The following is a 10,413-nucleotide window of genomic DNA, read 5'->3' on the forward strand; positions in this document are numbered from 1 at the left end:
TCAATCCCACCAATATGGGTATCAAATAAAAGGGCTTGACAAGAAGAATACAGTGCACTATACAACCTCAATATTTAAGATGGGCCTTGCAATAATGAAGCACTAAATGAATTAAACAGAATGCGAAATAAAAACTAAAAACTAGAAAATAAAAATAGGTAAAAAAACTTTTTAAGTTAAACGGTTTTATGTTAAACATACATTGCAATGTTTAAGATAAATGTACTAAAAACCAAAAAATAATAAAATAGATACAGTCGTGGGAATTATAAACATATGCATAGACTAGACTAAAATAAAACCGTGGGGCACGTCAATTGTCTACAATCGTTGATTAAAATGTTTGTTTTGTAATGTTACACTATAATTAGGCAGTTGTAACGACGTGACGTGACGTGAGTTTTAACGACGAATCAAACGATTCTTCTATCGCACATTAAGTCGATAATTTGTAGACAATTGCCGTGCCCCACGGTTTTATTTTAGTCTAGTCTATGCATATGTTTATAATTCCCACGACTGTATCTATTTTATTATTTTTTGGTTTTTAGTACATTTATCTTAAACATTGCAATGTATGTTTAACATAAAACCGTTTAACTTAAAAAGTTTTTTTACCTATTTTTATTAATGATAATTCTTTGTCAAAAATCCCCCCCTCGCTGTTGAGTGCAACCTTTAGCAACTAGCCAAACTTACTTTTATATTTGACCTAGATATTCATTTATAGTAGATAGTTTAGTGGCAAAACAACGTTTGCCGGGTTAGCTAGTATTATTATTATTATTTAAGAAAAGCAAAAAAAAATTGTAGATAACTTTAATTATTTGACTTATTACTACGGTGCTGGCAGTCAGCCAGCTGACATTAATTTTCATTCATAGTAACATGTAAATTATCACCAGGTAAATTTATAGCTGAGAGGAAATCGTTTAAAATAAAATTCATTTTTTCATGTTCAAGCAGCTAGCTGACATATAAGCTACCATGTGATGGTCAGCTTTATTTTTCCTTTAAGATATTAGATAAACTATAATCCGACAAATATTAAAGTGGGAGGAAATTATTAAAACAATTTTTTTTTCTCCATGCGACATTGACCAAATTTGTACCTGGCTCCCGGAAGTGCCGTCAAAGTAAAACTAGGTAGGTATATGGACATACTAACACATTTTAGCGCGTGACTGTATGTAACGTGTACCTATTTCTATCTATGTAGTTTTGATTTGTGTAAAAGTGACGAGACGACTATCCTCTTCAACATTTCTTTGGGTGTTTTAATAAAATTAAAATTGTCGCAAATGCCACAAATTTTGTCATAAATTAAATAAAAAAACATGATACGTCTTTACATATTATGAAGTTTCTGTTTGTCGAAATAGAAACTTGTCTTGAACATTTTGTCGTTTGACTAAAAATTCGAAATTTAAAATTGGTTTAAGCATTTGTATTTTGAATGAACAGATTCATTTGTTTCCTGTTCATGGCTGGAAATAATAGTTAACAATGAAGACTTAAATGAATTTGAAAATTAAAACGAGTTCCAATGTGTAATTATATTGCAGGTATCCACTATAAAAGTTTATACCGAATAAAAGAAAAGGAAAAATGATTTTACATTAAAAACATATTCTATTAGGCTTGTTTTAAATTAGGTCTATATTTCTAAGGTTCTATTCATTTATAATAATAATTCAACCGTAATGGCTACCGCAGGATATGGAATATTGATTTAGTTTTTCTGTTTCTTCTTAGCAAGAGTAGTCAATATCGTGGTAGCTAAGGATGTTGTCATTTTCGTTGTTTCAGCTACAACCGTCTCATTTAATTGATTTTGGTTTTCCTCAGTTTCCATTTGTCTTTGATTGTCATCTGGAATGCTGATTTGGAACTGCAGTAATACAACAAGGTAAGTCACCATTGTCGCTAAAAGCTGTCAAAATTAATATTAACACACACAATAACAAAAAAGTAGATGATATATATATATATATATATATATATATATTTTAATTTAATTGATATATTACTGATTTGAAAAGATGTCTGTTCACATCAAAGAATCCACCCAGGCTGATTTGAGATGGGTTCATCTCAGTGGCGCGTAGAAACATGTTTACTTCGGTTTGTGCATCCGTGTTCATCCACGATAGTTCCACCATTAATAATTTCTTTTGAAAATTCGTTCGCACCTGTTTCGAATACACATTTAAGTTACAGAAATATATAGGTGTATATCTTTATCTATTCACACTATAGCTACTTTAAACGATTTTTTGATTCAGCTTGTAACATCCTACTGCAAAGACCGTTTTCTCTATGTAGGAAAAATGTTGGAGCTTAATCCACCACGCACCTCCACTGCGGGTTGGTGTATATATACAGGTCCCTACTATGAGTAACGATCGCTATCAAGTGTCTACGATACCAACCGGGACCGACTGCTTAACGTCCTCTCCGAGGGACAGTGGGGAGACCCACAACGACCAACAATCAGACCGGAAAGAAATATTTGTACAAATACAAACATCTATCTCGAGTAGGTATTGAGCTCGCAATCGCCGGTGTGTGGCCACACGGTGTACACACCAATACACTTATTGTTTATTTACTACAAACAAAGTACCGACAATCATTTCTTAGATCTAAATCGTTTATGTGCTATTCTCGAAAAACAAATGTTTTTTTTTGTGTTTCCACATTTTATAGTAAATCCTGCCCGTATATCTGACATCTAGTTAACAACGTTGATACAAGTTTAAATACATAGTTTAATGATTGCTGGTAGTAATATTTAGTGTCTCTCTTATAAGTTTAAACAAAATATGCTTAAAATAAATATGTAATAAAGTATTTTAATATTTTGTATTACTATTATATAAAAAACAATCTTTTTCGTAAAAATGCAATCCGTTAATATTTAGAATATTTTCTAGCACTTTTTAAATCAATAATATTGAAAAGTTATTTATTAGATTTGTAAAGACATTGTAAGTGAAGTTTAGTGATAGACTGTAATTTATAATGTATTTTCAAAAATGGTCATCATTAAGTTTAAATCAAAAAATTTCGGATCCTGCTACAAAGGTGTAAAACAATTTAATTCCTTTCAAACTAAAGCAAAGAGAACATAAAATTTTAAAACAAATTTCACTTTCGGCCTTTTAAAACAAATTTACTTTCAAATGATATTTATAGGTGAAGAAAATAAGGAAAAGTGAACTTTACTTGTTTTGAACAATACTTCATTTACAGAGCTAAATAATTAAATATTCTCCTGTATCATGATATTTTAAAGATGTTTTGTTTATTATAATTAATAATACGTTTTGTACATTTGGCAATGTTATTACACTAATTAACTACTTACTGTAATATTGATTGATTAATTTACATATTTTACATTTATTTTCCTATAATTATAAAGATAAATTGCTTTAGTTATATTAATCAGTGTGCAATGTTCATCTCGAATCACTTAACATAATCAATGTGGTCCATTAGGCAGAATGACAGGAATAATAGATAATATTTTATGTATTTGATTTATAATACAAATAGTAAACTATTTTTAGTCTATTCGCGTAAAGAAAAAATGTCTCATCACTGTCATGAAGCTTATAGTTAGCCTCGCCTTTTGACCAATTAAATCGTTGTACATTCGAACGCCTGTGTAAAGGTCTTAGTTCTACAATGAAAACACGGTTGTTGTGTGTTTCGTGCTATAAAAATCTTCTAAAGCATTGCTTGATGTAAAAATGTTGTTAACAAATCGGTTGTCGAAGAAATTCTTTAACTTGAGTACATTCATATAGGTAAAATGTTTACATAATTTTAGTACTAAATATTATAGTAATAAAGTATAAAATACATTAGCATACAATATACTTACATTATGCGAAGCATTGTGGGCTTCGTCACAGATAAAAAATAGGAGAAAAATGCTACAACAAGCTGTCACAGCCAGGCCTATATCTTTAGTACCAAAGCCTTCCGATATTTGACTAAGAAGGCCGTATATCGATAAAGTTATGATAAGAAAGAGATACAGATTAAGAAAAGTAAATGTATAGCAATTAGCGAGGCCAGTGTCGCGTGCGAGTTTGCTTAAACGCAGCCAAAGGGCACGATACTTTGCTACTTTCCCAGCTGGCCCAACATGGCGAAGAGCCTAAAATAATAAGCAAAATTAACTGCAGTACTAATTTGTTTTAGTAGAAAGAATACAAGAAATTAGGTTTGTGTTTAATAGGTATACTATTTTAGCTTAGGTTGGGTACACCAGGAAATATCCAACTCAATATCTGGAGCAAGCCGACTGGGGAAGTTTCTCGAGCTACAGAAGATCACTGCTAAATAAAACTGCTTTCAAGCAGTGTTGCGTTCCTGTGGTGAGTTAGGTGACCAGAGCTCCTTCTTTCAATACCACTCTCACACTTTCCATTTCTTGTAAACTTTGAACCCAGATACACAAACTCATTCACCTGTTCAATTTGTTCATCTCCAATCACGATATTGCAGTCTGGCACTGCCTCATCTCTTTCAAACACCACCACTTTCGTCTTCTTTACATTCATTTTCATTCCCTTTCTTCGATTCCGATTCCGATTTTGACGGGACTTTTACTAGTAGATAGCTGATGTACTAAGAAGTAACTTTAGCTAAAGTTTTATTTTAGAAATTTATTTATTTTGTAACTCAGCGAACTGTCACTGCCTCATCTCTTTCATACACCATCACTTTCGTCTTATTTACATTCATCTTAATTCCCTTTCTTACAAAAGCTCCACTCATAGCAGTTACCATTTCCTGTAACTCCTCGCCCGAAGACGCAAGTAATACTTGGTCATCAGTATAGAGAAGACATTTGACGAATAGCACATTCATTCTTAACCTACTTTCATTCTCTTTTAAATCTGTCAAACAATTGTTCATGAACAGATTAAATAGCCACGGTGACGCTACATATCCCTGTCTAACACCTTTTTCGATATTGAACCATTCTGTGTATGCCCCATTAATCCTCACACAAGCACTAGAATCCAGAGATTGCAATGCTCGCATGAGGACACTGCTCACACCATTCACGGACAATGCTGACCACAATTCATTCCTCATCACCATATCATAGGCCTTTTTTAAATCCACGAACTCGCAATAGACTTTTTTGTTTTTAGCCAAACACTTTTCGGCTATGCACCGGAAAGAAAAGACCTGATCCGTACATCCCATTCCCTTTCTAAATCCCGCTTGTGCATTCCATACTTTTTCGTCTGTTTCATTCACAACCCTCTTAATCAACACTTTTGCATACAATTTACCGACGACGCTGAGGATGCTTATACCGCGGTAATTTATGCAGTCCTGCCGTGACCCTGTACAATGGAACGATTACGGCTTTGCATCAGTCTCCCGGCGCTTGTTCATTTCGCTAGCACAAATTGAAAAGGCGGTCCAGCTGGCTAGCCACTATGCCATGTCCAGCTTTCAGCATTTCGACGGTAATCTTGTCATACCCTGCAGCCTTACCTATTCTCATACTTTTCAACGCTTTCACTATTTCATCCATGCTTATCTGCCTTTCATCAACATTTGTACTCGCTTCAATGGAAGGTGGCGTATGTTGTACCTGCACTTCCTCTCTTTCAAACAAACTTTCAAAATACTCTTTACATCTCTTTAACACACATTCTTCTCCTTTTATAATGCTCCCATCTTGACTCCTGATTATACTCAGTTCCGAGGTAGAGATTTTTCCTCTGGCTGATTTGATGGATTTCCAGAAAAACTTGATGTTTGACTGGAAATCTTCAGTGAGGCTTCTATCAAAATTATTCTTTCGTTCTTCTTTCTTTCTAGACACAACTTCTTTCGCCGCTAATTTCAATCTTTTATACTTCGTTCTTGCTTCCTTTATCTCGTCATCCGTTGTCTTTTGAACATTTTGGTTAGCTTTTGTCGCTAACCAATCCAATCACGCTTTCTTCTTTTCTCGCACAGCCTTTTGTACATTTTTATCCATCCACACATTATAGTTCTTTCTTCCCTTTCCTTCTTTTAGCTACCTGGCATACCTCAAGAGCAACATTCACGACCCCTTTCTTAAATGTATCCCACAAATCTTCAATCACACCTATCTCTTATATGCCTTTAAAACTTTCTTTCAGTTTCTCCACATACTCGTCTTTCTTTTTCTTTTCTTGTAGGTTTTTCACTTTCACTCTGTCATGACAACACTCGTAGGCTCGGCCCTTCGGTGTCGCCACTGTTTAAAGAGGCCACGCATTCGGGCTATGACGAGGAACTGGTCTGTGTCGAGGCCTACACCGCGGTATGCCCGGAGTGTCTAGCACTTTCTTCCTCAGTCTTTCATCCACTACTACAAAATCAATCATACTTCTAGACTGACCCTCATCTCTTGTATACAATTGGATCTTTTTGTGTTCAAACATTGTGTTGGCCACGCAAAGATTCCATTCCAAGCATACTTCAAGCAGGCTTCTCCTATTGTCATTCACACTCTCGTCCCCAAACGTACGCAGAACTCTTTTATACTCATCACGCTTTACTCCAACCCACCCATTAAAGTCCCCTAACATCACGATCATTCAAGACCTCTCTCATACTAACCTAAAATTCCTCTCTCTCTTGTTGGACTTTTGATGACCCACCTCCGCGTAGCTCTGTCGGTGCATAGACCCCAAGGATAAACAAGCGAGTGAGTCCGACTTTTAACCTAATCCAGAGGAGTCTTGGGATCCTGTTGTGGATAATATTAAAAAAAATATTATGCTTAATGTTATGCTTACTTGTTGAAAATCTTCCGCAAGAATACTTGCGCAAACACTTAAAATTTCACATAAAAGATACCAATATCCTCCGAGGATGTATGTAAGGATGTCCAGGAATATGTATGGCAAAATCTGCATTAAATTGAAATGGACCATAGTCACGTGAGTGATGATCACAGAACTCGTTGATAATAACGGAATTATTACGGCGATCGCTAAAGCTTTTTTGTACAATTTTATGGATAAGATTCGTCCAGATAACTTTTTATAGCAAATCTGAAAACAAAAGGAGTCATTTTGATATACTTACTATTTTCCTCTGTTTTTTATAATTATTTGAAGATGCTTACTTAAATTCGACATAAAAAACTCAATGAAAATATTACTATTTATCTAAAGATTTTATTTGATTATTTGTATTAAAACATACAAAAAATTATGTGGTGTCATGGGACACCAGGTAGGAACGAAGTTCCTTCGGATAGTAAAGAAGCAACACAATTTGAAAAAAAAAAATGTTGAATTTTATATACATTTTCTAGTTCTTGATTTTTTTTTAATTTTGTTGATTGGTTTTTAATTAAGTACATAATAATATTTGGGAAATTTAGTATTTCAGAAAATAACAAATACCATAAAATAAAATAAATCAAACAAAATAATAATAATAATAATAATAATTCAAACTAATAAGTGAAATAAAAAAAATGTGGCTTTATTTATTTTTGTCGACAGTATAAAATTACATAAATAATTTAAAAAAAAAAGTTTACTAGTAATATTTTATTCTTACAAACGTCATATTATACAGTCGTGTGACTGATATTACGTCACTTCCGTTATATATTTTTCTTACGGTTTTAGTATCACATTTTTTTCAGTTCAGTCGCCCAGCCAAATATCAAGCCAAGCCGTACGGAACTTCGTTCCAACGAGTAATAAACACTTAAAAGTTTGTATTTGTTACTTTGTAAATGTTCAATCTCACCTCGAAATCAACCCATCCATTCAAAATATCAGCTATCTTACGCGTCTCGTACCATATTATAGGAATCACCAACATAGGAAAAAGATAGACGGTGAAAAGGTACTCAATAACAGCTTCCTCGAATCTACCTTCAGCGGTGCGCAATATTTGTAGCTTGTGAAGAGACAGGTAAAGCACATAACTAATAAGGAGGATGTAGCAAACTATAGAGTACAACATTGATGGAGATGCGATCTGAAACTGATTTAGACCAGCTTGAGGTCTTGTCAAAGGCAAAACACCCATTATTCGTAGTATCGTAAACACTGGTTTTATATTCTCATAAATAATATCCTTATTTATTTGCGGGGCGATTAATGTATCGTGTATTGGTACTATTGAGTTATCAGACGGAGTTTTCAAATTCGGCGTCCGAGCGGGCGTGACATCGAGAAATATAATTTTATTTTTTTGTTTATCCGTAATTTGAGTAGCGTAACCATTAGGAATTGACGCGGTAACCGGATAAAGAGTGTTACTCGTGAATAAAGACATTATGGGAATTTATTGGATTTATTTTTTGGGTTATCTTTTAGTTTTTGGCTCGTGATTACGGACAATAGGAGCGACGCAAGCAAAATGTATTCTAAGAGAAGGGTAATCGTAATGGCCGGTTCCTGGCTAGGTCTGCTTGTAATATTTCATATTTGACAAGATGATTGTACTACGTAAGCGTTTTAATGACCGTATTAAATTTTCAGTGCGTTCTTCACCTTGAGCGTTACCTTGTAAAAGAACTTGAAGGTAATGTAAACGATATTTGTTAATAGAATGACATTGAGTAAATTTTTATTCCATTAAACCTCATAATTTTCACTTGTTGTGCCAACAATGGTAGTTTCATAGTAACTTCATCCATCCATTCATATATTTATCACTCATTCCTTATCCACTTTTATTATAAATTAAAATTTAGTTACGTATACTTTATTTGACGCCGCGTTGGCGCAACGGTCACAGCATTGGTTGTGGCTTTTGCGTTGGCGGTTGCGGGTTTGATCCCCGCACATGACAAACATTTGTATTAGTCATACAGATGTTTGCCGTGGTCTGGCTGTGTGTTTGTGACCTTGTGGGTCTCCCCACCGTGTCTCAGAGAGCAAGATAAGTCGTTGGTCCCGGTTGTTATCATGTACACCTGATAGCGATCGTTACTCATAGTAGGAAATATATCCACCAACCCGCATTGGAGCAGCGTGGTGGTTTAAGCTCTGATCCTTCTCCTACATGGGGAAAGAGGCCTATGCTCAACAGTGGGATATTACAGGCTGAAGCGTATAATACTTAATTTAAGTGTGTTTAAGTTTCATGAAAAACTCAATTTTTGATGAATTATAAATGTAATTAGAAGTTCTGTATAAATGAGAGTGCTACTAAACCTAAGTCTTTTTATAAGCTTCGTCTATTAAAATCTTTTTAATGTTAACTTTAAATATAATTATTTACGTATATTATTTAGGATACTTCAAGATCAAAATAAATATAATTAGAGTGTTTTTATACTAATTTTTATACGGAAAAAGATTATATATATTTCTCCTACGATATATCATTCATTCCTTTGGCGGTTTCGTAATCTATCATTTTGTATGTCTGAAAAAAAAATCTCCTTTCAAACAAAAAAGAATTATCAAAATCGGTTCATACATTAAAACAAAAATATATATAGTTATATATATATATATATATATATATATATATATATATATATATATATATATATATATATATATAGTTGAGTAACCTCCTCCTTCTTTTAACCTTCTCCTTCCGTATTCAATTAAAATAGTCTGACTACCGTTCAATTGTACCTAATTCTTAAACTATCGGAGAAGTATCAATGTCAGTTGTCTAACTTTTCTCATCCGTGAACTTTGTGAGTCTTTTGGGTGAGATAGCTAAAGTTATTATTTTATAACCACTAGTTGTGCCCGCGACTTCATCCGCGTGGAATTAAATACAAATATTGTTCTGTTCGCAGAGTTGCAAAAAAAATATTCTAAAATAAAAGTAGCCAAAGTTGCTCCTTATTACCAGTTAAAGTCCCGTCAAAATCGGTCCAGCCGTTTCAGAGAGTAGCCAGAACAAACAGACAGAGAAAGAGACAGATAGACAAAAATAGTAAAAATTTTGGTATGACTCTGCGTCATGTATATGTTACTGTAAATGCACGAATTATGGTAAATCCTAAAATTTAAGAGTAAAACCTAAGACTTACCAATCTTAATGGTAAAAGCTCGAACGATTTTGCGGTTCGCACTTTTACCACCATCTACTTGGTAAGTCTTAGGATTTACATTAAAGGTACGGTAAAGATTCAAAAAGACATGTTATAACAAGTTTGTGGATGGAAACCAATCAGTTATCAAAACGGTCAGAGCGCTTGAAATTCATCCAGGCCATGAAAAATAGAGCATATCACGAGAGAATTAAATGCTCCCCTTACGAAGCAATGTTTGGTAGTCCAATGAAAATGGGTATTGCGACGTCAGCAATTCTTAAAGAGACGATTGGACTATTAAAATCTGAAGAAAATTTGGAAAATTTGTTGCATTCCCAAAAACATGTGGAACAAAATATTATAGTAGAAAATAT

At 33.8% G+C, this 10,413-nt stretch overlaps 1 protein-coding gene across 1 annotated transcript; it reads right to left on the reverse strand.

The window, feature by feature from the left end:
- Nucleotides 1–1,633: 1,633 nt before the first annotated feature.
- Nucleotides 1,634–8,313, reverse strand: LOC123663919 (gustatory and odorant receptor 24). The gene is made up of 5 exons (XM_045598562.1): nucleotides 7,780–8,313; nucleotides 6,810–7,067; nucleotides 3,893–4,171; nucleotides 2,031–2,192; nucleotides 1,634–1,933 (listed from the first exon to the last, which is right to left on the reverse strand). The coding sequence occupies exons 1-5, from the start codon at nucleotides 8,311–8,313 to the stop codon at nucleotides 1,733–1,735; spliced, it is 1,434 nt and encodes a 477-aa protein (XP_045454518.1). The 3' UTR covers nucleotides 1,634–1,732.
- Between the last annotated feature and the right edge of the window lie 2,100 nt (nucleotides 8,314–10,413).

Source organism: Melitaea cinxia, chromosome 21, assembly GCF_905220565.1.
Source record: "Melitaea cinxia chromosome 21, ilMelCinx1.1, whole genome shotgun sequence".
Lineage (NCBI taxonomy): Eukaryota > Metazoa > Arthropoda > Insecta > Lepidoptera > Nymphalidae > Melitaea > Melitaea cinxia.

Bases quoted from the DNA above. Each gene is read 5' to 3' on its own strand.
- LOC123663919 (XM_045598562.1), bottom strand. From the start codon at position 8,313: ATGTCTTTATTCACGAGTAACACTCTTTATCCGGTTACCGCGTCAATT. The intron at 4,172-6,809 runs GTAAGCATAACA...TTATTATTTTAG, and splicing joins TTGCGGAAGATTTTCAACAA to GCTCTTCGCCATGTTGGGCC. The intron at 1,934-2,030 runs GTAATATATCAA...TAATTTTGACAG, and splicing joins ACAGACATCTTTTCAAATCA to CTTTTAGCGACAATGGTGAC.